This window comes from Neoarius graeffei, chromosome 19 (genome assembly GCF_027579695.1).
Source record: "Neoarius graeffei isolate fNeoGra1 chromosome 19, fNeoGra1.pri, whole genome shotgun sequence".
Classification (NCBI taxonomy): Eukaryota; Metazoa; Chordata; class Actinopteri; order Siluriformes; family Ariidae; genus Neoarius; species Neoarius graeffei.
The window spans coordinates 17,375,692-17,401,367 of record NC_083587.1 but is presented as its reverse complement, the minus strand read 5'-3'; the positions used below and the strand labels follow the sequence as shown (position 1 = coordinate 17,401,367).

Below are 25,676 nucleotides of genomic sequence, written 5' to 3'. Positions count from 1 at the left end.
GAGTCACTTTGCTTCATCACACCACCCTGTTGTTGATCATTTTACTGTAACGGCACGACACAGTGTTTCATTTCTTACAAAGCGATATCAACAAGCTCAAGCTTTCTCTCATTTAACGTTCTCTCTCTCATTCTTCAAATTCTCTCATTCAAATTCTCCCTCTCTCCTGTTCAAATTCTCCCTCTGTCTTGTTCTTCAAATTTTCTCGTTCAAATTCTCCCTCTCTCTCGTTCAAATTCTCCCTCTGTCTTGTTCTTCAAATTCTCTCGTTCAAATTCTCCCTCCCTCTCGTTCTTCAAATTATCTTGTTCAAATTCTCCCTCTCTCTCGTTCTTCAAATTTTCTCGTTCAAATTCTCCCTCTCTCCCATTGTTCAAATTCTCCCTCTGTCTTGTTCTTCAAATTCTCTCGTTCAAATTCTCCGTCCCTCTCATTCTTCAAATTATCTCGTTCAAATTCTCCCTCTCTCTCGTTCTTCAAATTGTCCCTCTGTCTTGTTCTTCAAATTCTCTTGTTCAAATTCTCCCTCCCTCTCGTTCTTCAAATTTTCTCATTCAAATTCTCCCTCTCTCCCGTTGTTCAAATTCTCCCTCTGTCTTGTTCTTCAAATTCTCTCGTTCAAATTCTCCCTCCCTCTCATTCTTCAAATTATCTCGTTCAAATTCTCCCTCTCTCTCGTTCTTCAAATTTTCTTGTTCAAATTCTCCCTCTCTCTCGTTCAAATTCTCCCTCTCTCCCGTTCTTCAAATTCTCCCTCTCTCCCGTTCAAATTCTCCCTCTCTCTCGTTCTTCAAATTCTCTCGTTCAAATTCTCCCTCTCTCGTTCTTCAAATTCTCTCGTTCAAATTCTCCCTCTCTTGTTCAAATTCTCTCATTCAAATTCTCCCTCTCTCTTGTTCTTCAAATTCTCTTTCAAATTCTCCCTCCCTCTCGTTCTTCAAATTCTCTTGTTCAAATTCTCCCTCCCTCTCGTTCTTCAAATTATCTCATTCAAATTCTCCCTCTCTCTTGTTCTTCAAATTCTCTTTCAAATTCTCCCTCTCTCTCTTGTTCAAATTCTCCCTCCCTCTCGTTCTTCAAATTCTCTTGTTCAAATTCTCCCTCCCTCTCGTTCTTCAAATTCTCTCATTCAAATTCTCCTTGTCTCGCTTGTTCAAATTCTGTCGTTCTCTCATTCTTCAAATTCTCTCGTTCAAATTCAGTCTTTCTCTTGTTCAAATTCTCCCTCTCTCTCTCTCTTTCAAATCCTCGTTCAAATTTTCCCCCTCTCTCATTCTTCAAATTCTCTTGTTCAAAGTCTCTCTCTCATTTTTCAAATTCTCTCATTCTTCCAATTCTTCTCTCCCCCCCCCCCCCCCCCCCCCCCGTTAATTTCTCTGTCTCTCAAAATTCTCTCTCATCCTTTAGGTTCTTTCTATCCATCTCATTTTCTCTTATTCTTTAACTTTTCTCTTCTTTACTCTCGTTCTTCAAGCTCTGTCTCTCTCACAATCTGTATTTCTCTTTCCACCTCCCCGTGTCCGTCTCCCTCTCCCCATTTCTTTTTTCCTCTCTGTCTCTCTGATTACGACGGCAGTATTTGATTTGTAATTTAAGCTCAATCAGGACACAATCAGTTGTGCTGAAAGCCGTCGAGGCCGTGATGGCTGTTCTGAGCTGTTTAGTGAAGTTTTATCACCCTGTTCCGTGTTGTTGTCCTCGTGTTCTCCTTCCGACCCGAACAACATTTAAAGCATTCTGCATTCTTCAGGCTCAATTGTGCCAGAGTTTAATGACACAGACAGAGCTGAGTGGAAAACGCCTCCATGCTGCTCTACATAACGTATAATGAACACGATGTGAGAACACACAGGCTGTGACATGCTCGACGACTCCGTTTATTCACAATTTTCCTTTGAAACATGGCGACAAAGCATGTGAGCTCAGGTTTGTGGATTTTTCCACGAGACCGGTCTGATGCCGTTTCTTCATGTTGAGCCTTGTTTAGATATTCGCTTTTTTGGGTGGTTTTAACATGAATTCTTCTTTTGTCTTGGGTACAAATCCTGTAAACACTTGGAGCTTGTTTTTGTGATTGTCGCAATTTTTAACACAAACATATCCAAAAGCTAACATTCTAGAAGATGGTGGGATGGTCATGGAAACTAGTTTGTTTGTTTGTTTGTTTGTTTGTTTGTTTGTTTGTCTCTATCAGGGCTGCTAATGAGAGTCTGGCTGGATGGATCAAACAGCAGAATGAGATCTTGACCACCGTGAGTCTGGACAGAGAGTACGTGTTTAATCACCTGTTTAACAGTGGGCATGTCAAGTGAAACTTCAATCCAAATTGCTTGAAACTGCTCTCATTGAATTCAGAACAACATACTTTTTACTGAATTAACATGTTTAAGCCATGGCCTCACGGTTAGAGAAGCAACTTTGGGACCAAAACGTCACCAGTTCGATTCCCTGGACCAGCAGGAATGACTGAAGTGCCCTTGAGTAAGGCACCGAACCCCCCACTGCTCCCCAGGCTGCTCTGGATACGTTGTCTGTCGCTCTGGATAAGAGCGTCTGCTAAATGCCTTACAGAGCGTCTTAAAGTAAGTCAAAGATTGAAGGGGGGAAAGGCTTAAATGTTTAGAAAACTGCTGTAATATTCTGTATAAGGATCACATGGTCCAAAATGGGCCTCATTAACCAATGAGATCAAAGGTTTTTTCTTAATAACTTTATTTTTCAAGATGGAAATTGACAGACACATAGACGGTTGCATACTGAATACAAAGTTTGAAAAATTAGCAAAAACAAATTATGCAAATTAGTATTTAATTAGTATTAATTACGCTAATTAGGTAAAAAAGTTAAATCGGTACACAGTAAAAAAAGTAATAAAAGATTATTTCTAATCCCCTCTTTGAGCTCTGTACACTCGCGTTTCTGGCTTCCAGTTTTTTTTAAACATCATTCCGACCACGAATATCTCAATTCTTTTCATTAAAACAGCTACAGTTATATTCTAAAATAGTTATTTATTTATTTATTTATTTATATGAATCAGTTTGACTTGAACAAATAAGTAGGTAAAGCTATGAATGCTCACTACAAAGTCTCCCGTGAATCATAACATCAAAACTAGCAGATAGAAAATTTTGCTGAAGCCTTCATCAGAGTTCAGCAATGAGAGATTTACCGTAGAAACTTAGATGAGCATCTGCATGCACAATTTTCACAGCATGGCCAGCGAGTGTCTGATACGCCTAATAACAGCTCCGGCTCTTCACACTGCGTAGGCTTCAGCTAGAAACTAAAGTGAAACTAGCGAGCAGGGAAGTGAAAGAATGTCAGACCACACGTGCCATAGGATCGTCCCGAGGAATCCTTCCAGCCAATCGTTTGGGTTTACCAAAGAAAGAAAGAACAGCTTTATTCATCACACACTTGTGAAATTCCTCTCTGCATTTAACCTATCTGCAGCAGTGAACACACACATGCACATACACGTGAGCAATGAGCACACACACATACCCAGAGCAGTGGGCAGCCATGCTAACAGCGCCCGGGGAGCAGTTGGGAGTTAGGTGCCTCGCTCAAGGGCACCTCAGCCCAAGGCTGTCCCATATTAACCTAACCACATGTCTTTGGACTGTGGGGGAAATCAGAGCACCCGGAGGAAACCCACGCAGACACGGGGAGAACATGCAAACTCCACACAGAAAGGCCCTCGCTGGCCGCTGGGCTCGAACCCAGGACCTTCTTGCTGTGAGGCGACAGTGCCGCCCATTCGCCACTGTATTAGGAACACCCCTCTGTCCACCTGCTGTTTGATGCCGTTCTCTAATCAGCCAATCCCTGGACAGCATCACAATGCATCAAATCATGCAGATACAAATCAAGAGCTTCAGTTAAATGTTCAAACATCAGAATGGGAAAACTTGTGATCTCAAAGTGTGACTTTCTTTCACTGTGGCACGGGTGTTGGTTTGAGCCAGATGGACTGGTTTGAGTATTTCAGAAACTGCTGATCTCTTTCCTGGGGTTTTCACACACCACAGTCTCTAGAGTTTACACAGACAGAATGGTGCGGAAAACAAAAAACATCAACTGAGTGGGCAACAGTTCTGAGGGTGGAAACAAACACCTTGTTGATAAGAGAGGTCCGAGGGAAATGGCCAGATTGGATTGAGCTGTTTTGAAGGATATAGTAACTCCTATAATCACTCTTTACAATCGTGGTGAACAGAAAAGCATCTCGGCATCCAACAGCAGAAGAACACATTGGGTTCCAGTCCCGCAGCCAAGAACAGGGATCTTAGACTCAACAAGTAGTTCCTATTAAAGTGGCCGGGGAGTGTACGTAATCTCTGTTCAAGCATCACTTGTCACGCTGTTGCTGAAATCATGGCTCCATGTCAGGCACATACATGGAAAATAAGTGACTTGCAACTTGCAAGAGATTCATGAAAAACAGATCTCGCACTGTTCATGTGGACCATTTCCTTCATCCGCTAGTCACTGCAGAGAGATTGTAGAAAACTGGATGAGCGTTCCATTAATATTTCAATGAATATTTCCTTAAAATATATCGGTGATCTCTCAGGGAAGTGTATTGACAGAATTTATCACAATATTAATAGTCATATCATATCATCCAGCCCTACTTGTACGACATGTGATGTAGGATTGATCTGAGATCATTCCAGCTGATCATTTTGATTAAAAATTTTTTTTTTGCTTTGTCATACCTAATTTCTGATCTAATTTGTATAGAATTGTGAAAATCTCGACTTGACGCATCACTTGGCGAAATCGGTGAAACCGTAGCTCCTTGTTGCACATTCACCGAAACCTAACCAACTCAAAGCGGATTCCTGTCTCATGTCCTACGTCCTTGAATTAACTTCCTCGAAGTAAATGATAGTGTGTTCCATTTGTTCTGGGAAGTCAGGATTTCCAAGTTCCCAGTCAGAAGTGTCAATCGGAACGCCTCCTGCCCGGAAGTCGGATGTCTGAGGAACCTCACCAACCCAACTTCAAAATCCAAGATGGCCGCTCCATTCATCAACAGTAGTGAAAGCTGTTGTAACATACTTCTACCAACTTCTATCTGTAGACATTTTACTATGGGGTTTGTATGTGCAAAATACCATGTAATGTTATGAACTGGTATTGCTAATTCTTGGTTTTGGTTTTCAGACTTCTTGGTCAACTTCTGGCTTTGAAGGTAAATGGAATGAATTATGACATTGTTACACGTGCACCATAATCGTGAAACTACTGTTACGGCAATGTGACTGAAAGCTCGCTAATTTCCACCTTGGTTACAAAGAAAACCCCGATGTATTTTGCAGTCTCTAGCTCATCACTGTACGGATTTGTAACTGAGAGCCCGAGCATGTGATGTGAATTTCGTTGTCTCTAATGGCCCACGTGTTAAAACCGCTTCAGCACTATTTAAGTTATTCCATGAAATTCGAGTCGGACATGAGCTGATACCTGACGAGGCGCGTAGCACCGAGTCAGCTATAAGTCATGTACGATGAGACTGAGTGGAATAACTGTTTTATTCTATCCACATTCACTGGATTTTGAGAAACGGAGCATTTTTTTTTTAATTTTTAGCAAATTCGATAAATAAAAACTTTTATACAAAACATCCGACAAAATAATTTCCACTTAGAATGTAAACAAACCGGCACAATGACAGGAGCAATTTGTGAAAAATGCGATAATTCGTGGGGCGTCGTGGCTAAGGCGCCATACCATAAATCCGGGGACCTGGGTTCGATTCCGACCCGAGGTCATTTCCCGATCCCTCCCTGTCTCTCTCTCCTGCTCATTTCCTGTCCTGTCTCTACACTGTCCTATCCAATAAAGGTGAAAAAAGCCCCCAAAAAATATCTTAAAAAAAAAAAAGCGATAATTTGTGAAAAATAAAAAGGATATGTTCTTGCCATCAAATACTTTTTGTTGCCTTTTTTGGGGGGGGTTTGTTTTCGAGTAGGAGTTTTTATTTCAGGGCGGCATGGTGGTGTAGTGGTTAGCGCTGTCGCCTCACAGCAAGAAGGTCCAGGTTTGAGCCCTGTGGCCGGTGAGGGCCTTTCTGTGTGGAGTTTGCATGTTCTCCCCGTGTCCGCGTGGGTTTCCTCCGGGTGCTCCGGTTTCCCCCACAGTCCAAAGACATGCAGGTTAGGTTAACTGGTGACTCTAAATTGAGCGTAGGTGTGAATGTGAGTGTGAATGGTTGTCTGTGTCTATGTGTCAGCCCTGTGATGACCTGGCGACTTGTCCAGGGTGTACCCCGCCTCTCGCCCGTAGTCAGCTGGGATAGGCTCCAGCTTGCCTGCGACCCTGTAGAACAGGATAAAGCGGCTAGAGATAATGAGATGAGATGAGTTTTTATTTTATCCTCGGGTGGTTCAGCAACACGCTCTGCCATTTTGTTTTTCTCTCCTTATGATATATAAGCTGATATCCTAGTAGTAGAGTAGCCAATCGGAGCATGCGGTTGCTCATATCCAGTGAATGTGGATAGAATAAAAGGCCTGTGAGGGAGAAGTTGAGTTATTATAACATGGCTGAATTGTCATTAAATGGCCGTCTGTACTGTGAATCTCTCTCTCTCTCTCTCTCTCTCTCTCTCTCTCTCTCTCTCTCTCTCCCCCGATCTCTCACCCTTTTACTCTGTGTGTTATTTCATCAGCTCTTGCTTGTCTCTCTGTAACACTTGTCATCCTGACTGCTTTGCATGATGAATAAATCCTGGTGCGATGTGATGTAGAACATAATCGCTTTTTATCCAGAGCTGATCTGAGACAAGAACTCGTTCACTTTTCTCCTCGACTCTAGTGAGAACCACCATCTTTGGCAGAGCACCAAAAGATAATTATACCTGAGAGGGAGGGAGGGAGACGGAGTCTGTGTGCTTGTCTTGTCAATCGGTACTGCCTTCCTACCTACGACTTTCAAAAGCGTGGCGCCGACACGCAGCCTTTTCTGAACCTCCCTCCCATCCCTAATGGATATGTTTGTAAGGAAATGAATAGCTCTTGTTTTCCATTAAGAGCGTTGGAAGAAATGGCGCTTTGTATGTTGGTATGGTGGACAATATATGGATTGAAGTTCAAAGAGTTCAGTGAGGACGCACTCTGTATGCCTGCAGTAATGACAATCTTCTCTCTGATGTGTCTGATGCAGTTTTTTTTCCATTTCCCTTCATCATGAAATGCCATTAATTGCTTCCAAATGGTTCTCAAACTCAGCTTAAAGACAGATGTAGGTCTCGCAGTACTTGTTGCTGGTTTCTTGAAGCAACGTCTCCGACTGTCTGGAGTCAACGGCTACCGTCGTCTCTGCTCCGAGAGCTGTTTGTTATCCTGAGATTATTTTTTGTCGTGGGCCTCAAAGATGTTTTTCTGAAGGTCTATGACTCCAGAGTTTGTGATTTTGTTGAATTTTTAGTTGTCAAATCCATGTAAAAAGTGGACAGCTTTCTTTTTTGTCCTATTAAAGGAAACGATGGGTTTAGAGTGAAAGATTCAGGAATCATATGGCAAAGGTCAACACCAAGACTGCTCTGAATGTCCTACTTGCGTACTTGTTACATTTTTTGTTCTGTGCTAAAAATGCCTGCTATGCTAATACAGCCACCTACCAACTAGGTCAGCTTCCTCTCTCCGTGTGTGGACTGATTTTAGTCGCATCACATTTCAGATTTTGTGTATTTACCTATTGAATTGTAGTTTACCAAAAATAATCCTTGAAGACTCAGAAATGATGAATAATGAGGGTATAAAAGTCACACAAGCAGTTCAAAATCTCTATTGGTGGGCGTGGCCTGTGCAGTGTCTTGTATTTTCTTTTAGTTCCTATGAGAAACAAACAGTAGCAGCCTAAATGTACAGCCTACAACCCACTGTACAATTCATACACCACTTTTGTGACCTCCATCAAGGTGTTTGTTTGTTTTCGGTTTGGCTTGTTTTTGTCTGTCTGACTTGAAGCAAGACCACGCAAAGCCTACCGACCCAATTTCAGTGAAACTTGGTGGAAGGGTGTAACAGGGGCCAAAGAACCACCCATTAAACCTTGGAGCGGATCAGAGTCATGGGGCAGACCCACCAATTTATTTTCTCTTTCGCTAAAATTGTGAGATACGACACTTGGCCTTGATGGAAGGCTGCACTCAACAGTGCTATACATTTTAAACTCCAATAGATGGCAGCAAAGTTCAATAGTGACAAAACATAGCCAGTATAGAAATATGACCGCGCCATCTTACAAGCCAAGCTTTCTTTTTCTTCGTAATGTCTACAGTAAGTTTTTCCTTCTTTCCTTGAAGAAAATGAGAACTAACTGCATTTAGGAACTAAACTCGTGAGCAGGGAACGAAAGAAACGTCAGAACGCACAATTCACAGGATCCGAGACCCTCGAGAAAAATCTAAGTTCAGATCGTAGCTGTGAACACGAGTATGAAGTCTACACATCTGTTCCTGGCATGGATCAGACATATGGTTATACATTACTACTGCGTAAGACGTAGTGCTCAGTGCGAGTGTGTTAATGTGTGTTCTCACCTCTGCCATGTCTTGATTTGAAGTCAGTGCAACCGACTGCTCATCTCCTGCTCTGATTGGCTGGAAGCATTCATGAGTTTTGTATTGCACTTCATCACTGTTTATGCACTGAGAGCTAATGATCATCTCCTCTCTCGCCGTCTCACTCCACCACTCGGGCCGTCCACAGTCACGCCGCTAATCAGCAAGTGCTTGTTAATCAGCTAAGAGGTCGTCTGGAGGTGGAGGAATGAGTACACCAGTGTGTGCATGTGTGTGTGTGTGTGAGAGAGAGTGAACTGTGAAATGGAAGACGTGCCATTTTCGATGTACTCCTTTCACAAATTACTCCTCGAAGGTGGAAAAGTGGAGTGAGTGTATACGTAAGGCATCATTCAGGCCATCAGCTGACTTCATTTTATTGCCACATAATATTTCTGAGTTTCGACTTGACCAACTGAATCAATCCCAGATCATAACACTGCCTCCAGAGGCTTGTACAGCGGCTACAGGGCATGATGGGTGCATCACTTCCTGAGGGTCCCTTCTTCACTACCACAGAACCTTTTTCTCTTGCTCCAGAGTCCAATCTTTATGCTCCCCAGCAAACTGAAGCCTTTTCTTCCAGTTAGTCTCACTAACAAGTGGTTTTCTTATGGATACAGCTGTTTAGTCCCAATCGTGTGTGTGTGTGGGGGGGGGACTTTCATTCATGTCATGGATTTTTATCATGCAGCGTCTGCCATATTGCTAAGCAAACAAAGAACCATAGCCGTGACCGGTAATGAAAATCGAGATGACTGCAGTCAGTACAATCTCTCTGAAATGATGAGTTGATTTTATATCAGCAGATTGTGTTACATCCAAAAGCTGAAACATGCAGGCATCGAAGATCCATATAATTTACTCTCAAACATTTATTTATTCTGCCCACTGTGCACTCGCGCTCTCTCTCTCTGTGTGCATTAAATGCAGAGGAGGAATGTAACAAAAAGGCTGCTGCTGCTTCTTAATTTACCCACAAATGTATTTTTTCCACTTTAAAAGTGTACAGCAAACCAACTACTGGATTTGGGACACAATGATATCCTGAACTTTCGTATTTAGGATTCCTAACTACACTGGAGATGCTAAAGGCAGACATAGGTACAGGTGCTGACTGATATTTCGAGGCAGGTTTCGTGCTGGAATGTTATAGGAAATTCCCGATAAAGAAAAATACATTATGACTAAGGTAAGCTCAAATGGGGACTTCTAATAGTAGTAAACAAACCAGGACCAAGATCTATCATATTTTATGGTGTGTAGCCTCATCGACATTATCAGTACATAACAAGCATGCTGCCAGTCGAGCCAAGCATTGGGTCTAATAAAATATATCGCGTCCAAAGCCCACATCCAGATCTGTGTTTTAACATTGCACAGAGCTTTCACACTAAACCGATATAAAATGTTTTCCATGCACATGGGGATGGTTTTTTTCTCGTCTTTCTGGGTTTGCCAGGAAGCGGTGAATAGTTAAACCAGACTTATCTCCACATCTGTTATTACGTCCAAAAGGACTATAGCAAGGTTCTAACTAGACCAAAATATCAGTGTAGTGGCACCAGTCACAGAGATGCATTGTAGTGCATTTCCTGGCACTTGCAGGCCTCCCTGAGAGTCACTCTGTTTTGGTAATATTAATCGGCATATTAGATGAACATTTAAATTAAACCAATTTGCTTGAACCTGCGCTCACTGAATTCAGAATTGAATGCTAAACAGTGTACTTTTTACAGAATTAAAATGCTTATCTGTTCTTGAGATATTACAAAGCAAAGATTGAAAAAAAAAAAAGGCTTAATTTTTAGAAAACTGCCGTAATATTCCATATGAGGATCACGTGGTCCAAAATGGGCCTCATTAACCAATGAGATCAAATGTTTTTTCTTAATCGCGTTTCTATTTTTCAAGATATTTACATGGAAATTGGCAGGCACATAGACGGTTGGATAATCAATACAAAAGTCTGAAAAATGACTAAAAACAAATGATGCATAGTAGTATTTAATTAGCATTAATTATGCTAATTAGGTAAAAACGTTAAATCGGTACACTCAATCTCATCTCATCTCATTATCCGTAGCTGCTTTATCCTTCTACAGGGTCGCAGGCAAGCTGGAGCCTATCCCAGCTGACTACGGGCGGAAGGCGGGGTACACCCTGGACAAGTCGCCAGGTCATCACAGGGCTGACACATAGACACAGACAACCATTCACACTCACATTCACACCTACGCTCAATTTAGAGTCACCAGTTAACCTAACCTGCATGTCTTTGGACTGTGGGGGAAACCGGAGCACCCGGAGGAAACCCACGCGGACACGGGGAGAACATGCAAACTCCACACAGAAAGGCCCTCGCTGGCCACGGGGCTCGAACCCGGACCTTCTTGCTGTGAGGCGACAGCACTAACCACTACACCACCGTGCCGCCCCGGTACACTCAATAAAAAAAGTAATAAAAGATTATTTCTAATCCCCTCTTTGTGCTCTGTAGAGCTTTGTGTTTCTCAAAAGTAGGGCCTGCTAGTGTTTATATGAAAGAATATAAATTATTTCAATTAATATTCACAGCTTTCAAGGCGAACCTCGAAAAAACTGAGATCCACATCCAATAAACAATTCCAGTTAATTGACATGAAATTGATACTCTCGTTTCTGACTTCCGGGTTTAGTAAGAGTACCTGCCTCTGTCCCTGACTCGCATTACGCCCCGCCCTCAGTGTGTTCTTAACATCACATTGAGGTGCGTGTTTATACCCCAGTCTTATGTTTTGACTCCTAGTTGGTTCCAGATGTTTCCCTCCAGCTGTCAGTCATTTTAATGATCACATTAGAGGAGCAGAGTCGTCAGTGTGATCAATCACTCACGTTGTCTACTTTAATAATTGTGAAAACGCTATTTATGTAGATCAGTCTAGACGTGAACATCCTCATCTGAACGGAGACGATAAGGACGATGGAGGAAATCGCACCATTATTTCTACCTTTTTAAATTTATGATCATTTTGCTTCTTATAATTATGTCTTGAAACATTTTATTTTTGTACATCAGTGGTATTTTCATGCCTGTCATTTTGTGGCTCTTCCATCAGCTTCATGTCATAATGTAATTTTAAAAATCTCACTCCAGGAGCGCGACGTGGCTGCGATCAGCGTGATGAGAAAGCATTAATAGATGTCATATAAGCTGGATCAGTAAAGGCCCAATTGCCAGACTGTACATTCAGGAGTTCATTTATTATTTATACCCATGCAAATGAAAGGTTCTATATTTGAGTCGAACCTGAATGAGCTGCTAAAATTAGCTCTTAATTGACACATTTGATTGGAAATGAACACATAATGAATGAAGGACTCGGAGGCGTAAAGACCTGCTCATATGCTTTTCCTGCCGTCCAGTCTGCACTTTTCACTGCAGCTTGGACTCAAAAAAAAAAAAAAAAGGGTTAAAAAAAATTAGCTGAACCAACAGATAATCACCCTCCTTCCCTCCCTCCCTCTCGCGCTCTCTTTTAAATGGTTTTTCTTTTTTTTCTTTTTAATACATATCTTAATATATATTATTTACTTATTTATTTATTCTTTAGCTCACCAGCTGTAGGGAAAGGAGCTATTGCCGTCACATGTCGTCCGTCCATCCACAATTCACAAAAATCGCTACTCCTCCCTGACTTTTCAATGGCTTTTGATTCAGTTTTTGTTTGGAAGATCTAATCACTTTGCCCAAAAAAATGACTCCCTGGCTTTGTGACTTCTCATTAATAAGTTGTTAATTAGGCCAATTAACAAACTTTCAGGAAAATCGCTACTCATCCCTGAGTTTTCAGTTGATTTTGATTGTTTTGTTTGGAAGATCTAATTGTTCTCATGAAGAGCAACTTGGCCAATTGTAAATAAATGAGTCTGGTTTCTCATGGTATGGCCATGTGAGCTACTGCATCATTGACACACTCGTTTGTTTATTTATTTATTTAAAATATGTAAATTCTTGTCCAGCTCTACAGATGCACTGGATGTGGTCAAGTTTAAACTCCTTTATGCGAGTACGTAATAAAACACTGTTACGATGTTGTAGGAAAATAATCTATGCCATGTCGGAGTGATGAAGCAGAGTCACGGTTTCCACTGCTGATTTAGGAAGTTGATTATTTTCCTGTAACAGTACTTCCTGAAGTGTTTATTCCCCTGATGCTACAACAGTTTTCCAACAATTATTTTATTGTATTAATTAAAGATCAAAACATACTATAACATTTATAGCTATGTTTGACGTTGTAAAGCATCCACAGAACAAGTTAGTTCCTGTTCTCACTTGCGTTATAGCAGCTATAAACATTCGTTCCCTCATCAGTCTCTCTTTAGCTCAAAGTTAAAAAGACCAAAAAAAAAAAAAAAAGAAGCATCTTGTTGACTCCCGAGTGGCGCAACAGAAAAATGTTTGTCCTATCATCTGGAGATCGTGGGTTCAAGAGCACTGTTGGCCTGCGCTCTCAGGGAGGGAGGGAGGGAGGTGTGGCTCTGTTTCCCATGTCAATTACAGGGACAGGAGCCAATCATGGGAGCTCATTTATATGAAAAGTGGGTGGATAGCGCTTTCCTCAGTGTGTTAAATTGGCGAGAGAATCGGGGCGGGGGGAACCCTGCTCTGATTGTTACAAAACACTGATACTGGAGACTCCTTCCATAAATAAGGAGTTAAATAAACGGCTTCTTCCAGAGATCCTCATCACATCAACCATTATATATCACAGCTGGTCCCAGTTCACGAATTGGTCAAGTGCCGATATTTAGTACAATAACGCCGATGTTTCACTGTGTGCGTCACTCCACTACGACAGTCGTGTTAGCAAAAACAGACATGGCAAATGATACTTTTCAGGGATATAACGTTTGAATTAAATTATGAAAGCTTGTCAGATGAAGATCGGAAGGAAGAACGGACATGTTACATCACAGGCATTTAGCAGAAGCTCTTATCCAGAGCGACATACGACATCCCCACAGTAGTAGGGAGCAGTTGGGGGTTAGATGTCTTACTCAAGGGCACTTCAGCCATTCCTACTGTTCCAGGGAATCAAACCAGCGACCTTTTGGCCCCAAAGCTGCTTCTCTAACCTTTTGGCCATGGCTTCCTACAAATTTTACCTTTAACAAGAATGTACAAATCAATGTGAGCTAGCGAGTGAGCTCGCTGACGTGCTGTAAAGGGAGTGTGATTTCTTCAGGATCTGTAGCTGACAGAACGTTTGGCCCTGTTGTGTTCAAAATGTCACTTACTTGATTCTAATTCCTTGTTAATATCACTTTTTATAAAAGTGATCTCACGTGTGTGTGTGTGTGTGTGTGTGTGTGTGTGTGTGTGTGTGTGTGTGTGTGTGTGTTCAGTACAACAGCACTCCCTCATGTGATTTCAAAACAAAAACATTTTGGTAATTTTATATGCCATATAAGCCTGAATGATTGAGCTGTTACCATAGAAACAGTAACATATTAGAACGAGTGCATTAATCAACACCTTTTGATCAATCAGAATTTGTTAGGCCATGTGGGGGGGGGGAGACTTCACTGCCTGTCCCATACTTTATAGTCCTGTTCTCTCTCTCTCTCTCTCTCTCTCTCTCTCTCTCTCTCTCTCTCTCTCGCTGCTTTCCAACACTTTGTCAGCCCTCACCATGCACTCGTTAAATCAAGCCACAATTATCCGCTCTTAATTAGCAAATGGCAAGCAATTACCTCTGTGGGTTACTGTAAACACACAGCGACTGGGGCCCAGGCACCAGAAAGCATCGGCTGCCCCGTAATCCAGTCAAGTTGTCAACAAATCTCTGGCAAATTAGTAGAATTACAGGGCTGCTGATTGGAAATTGAAGACTGAGAGGCGTACAGGAATGTGTCAGCAGCTTGTTCAGGAGAACTGATCCATATTGCTCCACATATTTCTCCTGGATCAAAGAGTCTTAAAAAAAATTCCTTTCCACCTGAATGGTGTTTGTGCTATAAGAATTTGTAATTTGTGTAAAGCTATTTTTTTAAATGCCTTAATTAAGATTTGTTTGTTTAAGGCACGGTGTTTGAAATATTTAATCATGCTCACACTGACCAACACGTTCTCAGTAATTTCTTGACTGCTGATTTGGGTGAAATAACTAGTAATTCTATCTAAATGTGTCTGTGAAGGTTCTCTGTCATCCAGGTCATCGTAATCTGTAGGTGCTAAAGAAGGCAACTGGACTTGCTTGAAATCCTTGAAGACGTTTTGCCTCTCATCCGAAAGTCTTCTTCTTCAGTTCTGTCTGACGAGAGGAGTAACTCCCAAGATTTTGCCACTAAAGTTGCAGACCTAAAGCAAGACTCGTATGAAACCATGGTTTCCTATGATGTCACTTCTGTTTTCACCTGCATTCCCACCACAGAAGCAGTCGAATCAGTTAGGAAACAACTTTTCCTAAACAGCACCTGACCAGACAGAACGAACCTCATCACAGACCACATTTGCATGACCTCTGCCTGACCACCACCTATTTCCAGTTCAATGAATGTTTCTACAGAAAGAAGCATGGATGCACCATCAACTCACCAGTGTCCCCTATAGTGGCCAATCGATACATGGAAGTGGAAAACAAAGCCTTGACCACTTTTTCAGCAGTTGCTCCCAGCCACTGGTTCAGGTATCTGGATGACACCTGGGCAAAAATCAAAACCCATGAGGTGGAAGCCTTCACAGAGCACATCAATGCACTGAATATCAACATCAAATTCACTTGGGAGGACGTCAATGGTAACAACCTGGCCTTTTTGGACTGCGGTGTGCACATTGGGAGAAGATTGCAGCTTTAGAGGTGCGTATCCAGACTCTAGAGAGGGTTGGTGAGAATGAGAGCAGTGTAGTTTCTGCAGGGGGAAGGTCTGGATGCCCTAAGTGGAGTTGGCAATCCCCCCAACTCTGGCATTAGAGCCCTCAAAGTGGGGCGAATGGGTGACGAGACTATGGCATAATCATAGAGCCAAAGCTACCGCTAAGGTTCACCCACAGGAGCACCACTCCTCTCTGCTTCATGTGTCAAACAGGTTCACTCTCCTCAGTGATGTACCCGCTAAGAAACCTGAAAGAGCTCTAGTTATAGGAGACTCTATCATATGGCACATGAAATTAGCTAGGCCTTTAGGGGCACCAGCAGCTTTAGTCAGGTGTATACCAGGAGCCAGGGCGCCAGACATAGCAGGTAATCTTAGGGTCCTAGGCAAGTACAGGTTCTCAAAGATAGTTATCCATATAAGAGCTAACGATATACGCCTTTGTCAGTCTGAAGTTACTAAGAGTAACTTTGTAGAGGTATTTAAATTGGCAAAGGCGATGTCCGATGCTGTAGTATGCTTTGGCCCCATCCCAATGTGGCGTGGTGACTAGGCTTACAGCAGGTTATGGTCGCTGAACTGCTGGTTGTCCAGGTGGTGCTCTGAAAACAGTGTGGGCTTTATAGATAATTGGACTAGTTTTGAGGACACTGCTGGCCTGTTAGGGTGGGACGGTATCCATCCCACTCAGGAAGGTGCTGCTCATAGCTCAGTCTCAGACCATGCCAAGTTAATCTGTGACAATTCAGAGCCAAGACCATGGAGCAGACAAACAGGCTAAACTGACTGTCTGCTAGTTGCACAAAGTCATCACTCAGGTTCCACTACATCGACCTCCTGTCAGTGATTCAATTATAGGCCAATATCAAACCTCTCCTTTATCTCCAAGATCCTAAAAAAAGTTGTGGCACAACAGTTATGCTCATATCCACATAGGAATAACATGCATGAAATGTATCAGTCAGGATTTAGATCTCATCATAGCACAGTGACAGCATTGGTTAAAGTACGGTGGTGCTTGAAAGTTTGTGAACCCTTTTAGAATTTTCTATATTTCTGCATAAACATGACTTTAAATCATCAGATTTTCACACAAGTCCGAAAAAAAGATAAAGAGAACCCAGTTAAACAAATGAGACAAAAATATTATACTTGGTCATTTATTTATTGAGGAAAACGATCCAATATTACATATCTATGAGTGGCAAAAGTATGTGAACCTTTGCTTTCAGTATCTGGTGTGACCCCCTTATGCAGCAATAACTGCAACTAAACGTTTCCGGTAACTGTTGATCAGTCCTGCACACCGACTTGGAGGAATTTTAGCCCATTCCTCCGTACAGAACAGCTTCAACTTTGGGATGTCGGTGGGTTTCCTCACATGAACTGCTCGCTTCAGGTCCTTCCACAACATTTCCATTGGATTGAGGTCAGGACTTTGACTTGGCCATTCCAAAACATTAACTTGATTCTTCTTTAACCATTCTTTGGGAGAACGACTTGTGTGCTTAGGGTCGTTGTCTTGCTGCATGACCCACCTTCTCTTGAGATTCAGTTAATGGACAGATGTCCTGACATTTTCCTTTAGAATTCACTGGTATAATTCAGAATTCACTGTTCCATCAATGATGGCAAGCTGTCCTGGTCCAGATGCAGCAAAATAGGCCCAAACCATGATACTACCACCACCATGTTTCACAGATGGGATAAGGTTCTTATGCTGGAATGCAGCGTTTTCCTTTCTCCAAACACAACGCTTCTCATTTACACCAAAAAGTTCTACTTTGGTCTCATCCGTCCACAAAACATTTTTCCAATAGCCTTCTGGCTTGTCCACGTGATCTTTAGCAAACTGCAGACGAGGAGCACTGTTCTTTTTGAAGAGCAGTGGCTTTCTCCTTGCAACCCTGCCATGTGCACCATTGTTGTTCAGTGTTCTCCTGATGGTGGACTCATGAACATTAGCCAATGTGAGAGGGGCCTTCAGTTGCTCAGAAGTTACCCTGGGGTCCTTTGTGACCTGACTATTACATGCCTTGCTCTTGGAGTGATCTTTGCTGGTTGACCACTCCTGGGGAGGGTAACAATGGTCTTGAATTTCCTCCATTTGTACACAATCTGTCTGACTGTGGGTTGGTGGAGTCTAAACTCTTTAGAGATGGTTTTGTAACCTTTTCCAGCCTGATGAGCATCAACAACGCTTTTTCTGAGGTCCTCAGAAATCTCCTTTTTTCGTACCATGGTACACTTCCACAAACGTGTTGTGAAGATCAGACTTTGATAGATCCCTGTTCTTGAAATAAAATGGTGCCCACTCACACCTGATTGTCATCCCATTGATTGAAAACACCTGACTCTAATTTCACCTTCAAATTAACTGCTGATCCTAGAGGTTCACATGCTTTTGCCACTCACAGATATGTAATATTGGATCATTTTCCTCAATAAATAAATGACCAAGTATAATATTTTTCTCATTTATTTAACTGGGTTCTCTTTATCTACTTTTAGGACTTGTGTGAAAATCTGATGATTTAAGTCATGTTTATGCAGAAATATAGAAAATTCTAAAGGGTTCACAAACTTTCAAGCACCACTGTAGTAAATGACCTACTGTTGGCATCTGATCAGGGCTGTGTCTCCCTGCTTGTATTGCTTGAACTTAGTGCAGCCTTTGACACCGTTTGATCATTCCATTCTCCTGGATAGACTAGAAAATGTTGTGGGAGTTGAGGGAACAGCCCTCACCTGGCTATTTAACTGATTGCTAACAGTTTATTGATGTAAATGGTGATTTTTCTAGACATACCGAGATAAAGTTTGGTGTTCTACAAGGTTCTGTCTTAGGCCCACTGCTTCTTTCTGTATATATGTTACCTCTGGGTGATATTATTCATAAGCATGGTATTAGTTTCCACTGTTATGCTGATGACACACAGTTGTATGTTTTTCCAAAACCTGATGAGAGACACCAGCTTAATAGAATTGAGGAATGTGTAAAGAACATGAGACACTGGATGCTTATTAACTTCCTTCTGCTTAACTCTGACAAGACAGAATTACTTGTACTAAGACCACATGCAGCTAGACGTAGGTTTTCTGATTACACAGTAACTCTGGATGGCCTTTCTGTTTCTTCACGTGCAGCAGTAAAAGACCTCAGTGTGATCATCGACTCCAATCTTTTGTTTGAAACGCATATCGATAACATTACCCCAATAGCTTTCTTTCATCTCAGAAATATTGCTAAGAAATGTAATGTCACTACATGAAGCAGAAAAACTAGTTCATGCTTTCGTTGCCTCCAGGTTGGATTATTGTAATGCCTTACTGTCTGGATGCTCCAATAAGTGCATAAACAAGCTCCAGTTAGTTTAAAATGCAGCAGCAAGAGTCCTTACTAGAACCAGAAGATATGGCCACATCACCCCTGTCTTATCCACACTGCATTGGCTCCCAATCAAATTTCATATTGATTATAAAATACTACTATTGACCTTTAAAGCACCAAATGGTCTCGTGCCATAGTACCTGAGCAAATTTCTGGTCCTTTATGACCTGTCACGCCTACTTAGATGAAAAGTTGCAGGTTATCTGTTGGTACTTCATATAGTGAAGGCTACATCAGGGGGCAGAGCTTTTTCTTACAAAGCCCCACAGTTATGGGACAGCCTTCCAAGTAGTGTTTGGGACTCGGACACAGTCTCAGCGTTTAAGTCGAGGCTGAAAACATATATCTGTTTAGTCAAGCCTTTTGTTAATAGTGTTTATGAGGTAAAGGAGTAGATCTGGAAGGTCCTCAGACATAGTGTTTTGGTAAACTGGGATGTATGGATGATGTCATCCCCCCCCACTTTCACTCGCTCACTCAGGTTTGTTGACGGTGTAGTGGCTGCTGCATTATGTCCCAGGGCTCGCTCATGTCTGTGTTACCTTCTGGCTCTCCCCTTTTAGTTATGCTGTCATAGTTAATCTCGCCAGAGTCCCTGCTTGCACTCAGTACAAAATGTATCCTGTTCTTACTCATTAGGTGACATTGGACATACCTAACAATCTGTGTTTTCTCTCCCCCCCCCCACCCCCTTCCCTCTGTCTGTCCCTCTTTGAGTTGTATGTTGATCCTGAGACACCAGTAAAATGCTGACCTTTTCTGCTCCTCAGACCTGCCTGATCCATCCTGATGCCCTACGTCTGGCTGGAGTCTCATCACATCGCTCCTGTGGTGGATGGCTCCATATGGACAGTGCAAATTCGCACTTGAAAGATGCTCTGGACGCTTACAGTAATTCATTTATGTCTGAGGACTACAGGTGACTGGCTCACTTTAGGACTGCAGTTGTCATGAACAGTTTTGCACTCAAGTTTCCATCAGTGAACAGTTTATAACTTCAACAAAACACACTTCATGTTAAAACTATAATGATTTTCCTGGTTGTACTTTTCCAGTTGTACTTTGTGACTCTATAGGACATGGTTATAGAAGCGAGTTATTTATAATCACACTATCTGTTATCACCCAGATGAGGATGGGTTCCCTTTTGAGTCTGGTTCTTCTCGAGGTCTCTTCCTCGTGTTGTCTGAGAGTTTTTCCTCACCACCATCGCCACAGGCTTGATCATTGGGGATAAATTTGGGATGAAATCAGCTCATGTTTAAAGTCTTTTAATTTTCTGTAAAGCTGCTTTGTGACACTGTCTGTTAAAAGCACTATAAAAATAAACTTGACATTGAACAAGACCGAATCTGTAGTATCGAGGTCTATGGGAAACACGCACAAAAGTACCTACTGTTTTGACTCTCACCACCCACTAGAACACTAAATTGGGGGTCATTAGGACTTTACGTTACAGGGCTCAGAACATTCCTACAACAGTAGAGGGGAAAAGAGAAGGAGCAAAAACACATCAAGGAAGCACTTCAGAAGTGCGGGGATCCCAACTGGGCTTTGGTCAAGAATAGGAAAAGAAGCAATAACGGACAGGGAAGAAAACAGCAACAAACACAAGAACATAGTCTAGAAATGTAGGGAATGACAATCTGAGAAACTCAGGAGGATCTTCTACAAACACAACATCCCTGTACACTTCAGACCCAGGAACACTGAGGCAAAAATTGGTCCACCCTAAGGACAGAATACCCAGACACAAAGAGGACAACGTAGTGTGCATAATTCAATGCAGTGAGGAATGCACAGACCTGTACACTGGGGAAACGAAACAACCGCTTCACAAGCTCATGGCTCAACACAGGAGAGCCAGTTCCTCAGGCCAGGACTCTGCAGTCTGTCTTCATCTCAATAACAAAGGACACTCGTTTCAGGACTGCAATGTACACATTTTAGCCAGAGAAGGTTTTGAAAGAGGAGTAAAAGAAGCCATCTTCGTCAACCTGTAACGACCATCACTGAACAGAGGAGGTGGTCTGAGACACCACTAATAAGCCACCTACAATACAGTCCTTGGCACATTTCTTCCCAGAAAACTGAATACACATCCACACCAAGACTCAGCTGACTTCACTGACTCGCATGATGTCAGAGAGCGCCAACGACGCAAAGGTCACCTTAATGACCCTTTAGGCTTCCAAGACCGTTCACAGCCAGCCTCCAACACCTACAGGATGACTGAGAGGGTCAATGACCCATGTGACCTCAATGACTCTCTCCTTAGAGTCATTGCTTTTGGTCCACTAAAGGATAAATACCCGGAACTCCCCACTAGTCAGACAGAACTGAAGAAACTTCTCATTGGGGTTCAGGATAAAATTAGCTTATGTTTAAAGTCTTTAATTTTCTGTAAAACTGCGTTGTGGCAATGTCTGGTTGAAAGTGCTATGCAAATAAACTTAACTTTTGGATGAGAGGCGAAACATCTTCAAGGATTTCAAGCAAGTCCAGTTGCCTTCTTTTGCACCTCCGGATTCTGTCTAAACTGTAGTGTACAACATGAAATGTAAATTTTGTACACTTGATTAGTTTAAAATGTGAAAATTGAGTTAAACTTTCTGGCCTTGTACAGTGACTAAAATCATGAACTACAAACAACATTTAATTAGATTTAACTTCGAAATGTGATCTGTCATTCCAGAATAAACCATAAAAAGTTATCAAAGTCGGGTGAGAATTCAAGTGAAATTGTTCAGAGTACAAGATTAGGTATGTGGGGTGGAGTGTCAAACGGAGGCGTGTCTCTCCGACATTCGACTCGGTTCTTGAGCTTCAGCGCGTTTTTCTTGTGCGATATCTGCTCGAGTGAGGAGCAGCGTTTGATCCAGTGCTACTGTACGTTTTGATTGTGAACATGCGCAGATGCAAATCTGGCATGCAATTTTGAGCTTGTTTTTCACGTGCATGCATAAAGTTTAATGAATAAATTATACACAACAACAACAGGAACTAATAATAAAAAAAAGATCAACCGTGAGCTCCTGCTCACTTCCGTATCCCCCCGCTCTTGCTTATATCAGAATGCAAGCAATTGAAGGAATAGGACGCTTATTATGAATGTTGACTTCAACAAATAATTAACTCTGAAACAAGTAAAGAGCAGTGTTCTTTCCAGGGACTTCAAACAGCATCCTGGTAAACTGTCATTTTGAAATGGTGTCAAAATCCACCCTATATGTTTTTCGTAAATACATTCAGTCAGTAAACAGGAAGTCGATGTGCGACAGACCTGAAAGCGGTATAGAACCCCAAGCAGAAGTTTGGTACCAAGTGGCTATGATTTGTAGTTGCTGAGAAAAAGGGTGTTACGGACGGACAGAGGTAAACCAGTATCCCCCCCCCCCACCCCACCCCCCACCCGGGGAGCGGGGGGGTATAATAATAAAGCAATTATAAATAAGTCATTAAAGTTATGTGAACATGGCCTCTGCGTCATATTTTTGACCTGGGGTAAACTGCAGATAACTGTAACCACGGTTACCGAGTCAACAGTCCAACTGTACATCAATGACTAATTAATTTGATTAAGTAATTAATTCACATCATCTCGCCCAACTCCTGGTAGGTCTAACACCTGTCGGCAGGTAAGCATCAAAAATGGAAAAAGCTCATCTTGAGTAACTCGAACAATATATATCCAGCAGTGGCTTGCTGGGCCGATCCTGCCTTCACCAGGACCGCTTTAGCTGCCCCAGTCCGTAGAGCATGGACCAGAATGCACCATGGGGATGTGGGGCTGGGCTGTGCACCCCTAAATTAATTATCCACTAACTAATTCATCTCATCTCATTATCTCTAGCCGCTTTATCCTGTTCTACAGGGTCGCAGGCAAGCTGGAGCCTATCCCAGCTGACTACGGGCGAAAGGCGGGGTACACCCTGGACAAGTCGCCAGGTCATCACAGGGCTGACACATAGACACAGACAACCATTCACACTCACATTCACACCTACGCTCAATTTAGTGTCACCAGTTAACCTAACCTGCATGTCTTTGGACTGTGGGGGAAACCGGAGCACCCGGAGGAAACCCACGCGGACACGGGGAGAACATACGAACTCCACACAGAAAGGCCCTCGCCGGCCCCGGGGCTCGAACCCGGACCTTCTTGCTGTGAGGCGACAGCGCTAACCACTACACCCTTTCAAGTCCATGAGAGCATTTTCAGAGATGTGGCATCTAACTACGAAACACTGCTCATCTCAAGACTGAATATTTTTATGTATAAAATGATGAATTGATGTAAAGTGAGCTATAAGCGTATAGCAGATAAGGGCAGAGTCGACACCCTGAGCACGTTTTCTTTACAGGAGAGCTGAGAAAAGAGACGTCTAGAAAATCCACTTCAGCACGTGCGTCACACCAGTCTCAATAAACAACATCGGTTCTCCAAATAAATTGACTTAAATGCTGATTTCCTTTCCAAGTTGAAATGGATCAATTAAAAAGAGTAAAAACGAACAAAACAAAAAGTATTCATTCTTCTGCCTTCATTTAAATACATGAATTGAAAATGCATTATGACCAAAGTTCCTTTTTGCTCATGTCTATCATTTTTCTCTCTGTTGTGTATTTAATCTCATAACTGAAGATGGTTTCTATTAAAAGGCTACTTGTTCTCCGTCTCGTTTATCATCAGTCGGCACGCAAACTCGGACGCTCGGGCGGCTCTTGGCTGACGAGACGTTTCTCCGTCAGAACGGACGGATCAATCGCGTGTTCAAATCACGGTGCGTTTCCTCCAGCTCCGGTAATGAGAGAAGGTAAAATATACCGTATACTCAAACTTCATGTTTTACAATCATGTCTGGTGCAATCACTGCAGATATTTAATATTTGTTTGATGAGGAATTGGAACGGAGCGCGATCCAACTGCTGTCCCGATCTTCACCGAATACCTCGCTTGTCGTCTTTTTCTTTTAATTTCTGACCTCTTGTACGATTTGTATGCTGGGAAAGAAGAGCTCATTACACTGTGCTGTGGATTACGGGGTTAGACAGGCTGAGCCTAGTTTAGAGCGCTTTATTAAGAAAAAGCTTTTGTTGATCTTTCTGATTTTTTTAAAGCTGCTGGCCCACAGTCTTTAATATTGACTGATAAGAAGCAGTGGGATGAAAATTACAGAACAAGTCTGATTATTCCAGATTGGATCGGTTCTGACTTGTCAGATGGATCTTTTATATGTAAATCGTCATAATGGGCATGCAACATCTTGATCCCCCCCCTCTCTTTTTCTAAGTCTTCATCACTAATAGGGTGGAAACGTTTCCGTGTGTGTGGAATTCATTAAAGATGAATCTACAACTGAAGCATGATGGACCTCTTCCTATCCATTGCTTTTTATGTAAACTTCATAAAAAGACTTTACAGGCAAATTAGCCCGAGAAATGGTTTAATAAGCGATAAAGTCTGGCACTGATGTCGCTCATAAAGCAGCGTTTAGAAAAGTTGCACGAGAATTCGCCTTTTAACTGGACTGGACGAGTTCATCTGGGCAGAAAATGGGCTGTTTTCCATAGAACTGGAAGAGAAGTCTGTGTTACGTGATGTGCGCTACAATACAGATCATTAATTAGAATGGCCATTTCTTTTAAATAGAGCTTTTGGGAAGTTGGCCATCATAGAACTCGAAGGAGCTTCAGTAGACGGTGAATTCTTGTTCTTCTGCTTGTTATGTTCGTTCTTATTCATGTCTGTCCGTGTTAATGTTATTCATGGCTCGAGCATTTTTTTTTTTTTTTTTACCTCATCCAAACATTTCTTCATAACTTCACTGCCCTTTGAATTAAAAAGAAGAAAATGTCAATTTAAATCATATTATTATTTTTTTTTCTCCCCACAAACAAGGTCATGATAGTTCGGTACAGCTTCCCTTTCAGAAGCCGATGAATAGCTGCACATCTGTTTGAAAGCAGTCATTAATGTGTCCGGTGTTTCTGTACTCTTAGCCATCCCTTTTGCTCTGCTCTGTCTTTTATGTGCAGGAATGCGCACAAGAAGCAGCTGGTCAATAACTTGAGCAGAATAGATGACATCCAATCAAGGCTGAGGTCCAACATGCTGTCTGTCAAGCTGCTAAATCAACAGGTAAGACACAACAGTGTGTGAATTGCTCACTTCACCCTGAGAGCTCAAGGAGTCACAATTTCGCTTTGTATCTTCCTTTTTTTTTTTTTCTTTCTGCCATTAACTGCTCTGAAAAAGTAAAATAACAAGAGCGCTTGTGCACCCACTTGGCCTGGCCTTGCCTTATTTGTAGGGACATTTTTCAGATTTCTTTTTTTCATAAAAATCACAGTATCGAAGAGAACAAACGCGGTACAAGTTTCAATTCAAGGCGCGTTTCAGGAAGGAAAAACACGTCAAATGATGGATACGAACTTTCTCTTTGGGGCAAGGTTCTACATCCAACCCTATAATAGCTGCTTTCTCTTTGAACATTTTCTCTACAAACCTACAATACCGTCACGTTGTAGAAGTTATCATGAGGCTAGACCTTCGACTGGAGGCATTTTCTAAGGATGTTGGTTTGGAACGACGTCAGCACACTGCGTAACTAAACCAAAGAGTTAGCGAACAGAGGCCTCACAAATCATAAACACTTTTTATTTGGTCACACAGGGATGAGAGTTTTCCGCTTTTCGGCGGATTTCCGCTTTTTCTGAGCGAAAATCGATATTATGCCAAATCCGTTAAGATGTTTTTTTTCATTGAGGGGGGTTGGGGTATGTTCCTTCGTGATACTCAAGCGTACGACGATGTTACATGTTTACATTTTTGCCATCTTTAGT

At 42.1% G+C, this 25,676-nt stretch overlaps 1 protein-coding gene across 5 annotated transcripts in view; it reads left to right on the top strand.

Moving 5' to 3' along the window:
• Positions 1–25,676, top strand: part of LOC132867049 (early endosome antigen 1-like) — a 270,591-nt gene that overhangs the window by 227,739 nt on the left and 17,176 nt on the right. For 3 of the 5 annotated variants that reach the window (XM_060899754.1, XM_060899756.1, XM_060899752.1), the window contains 2 exons: positions 2,195–2,269; positions 24,870–24,972. In XM_060899754.1, coding sequence (XP_060755737.1) covers positions 2,195–2,269; positions 24,870–24,972 — 178 coding nt within the window. Of the gene's footprint in view, positions 1–2,194; positions 2,270–23,523; positions 23,579–24,869; positions 24,973–25,676 lie in introns of those variants that run through there. The other 2 variants (XM_060899755.1, XM_060899753.1) reach the window with 2 other exon arrangements.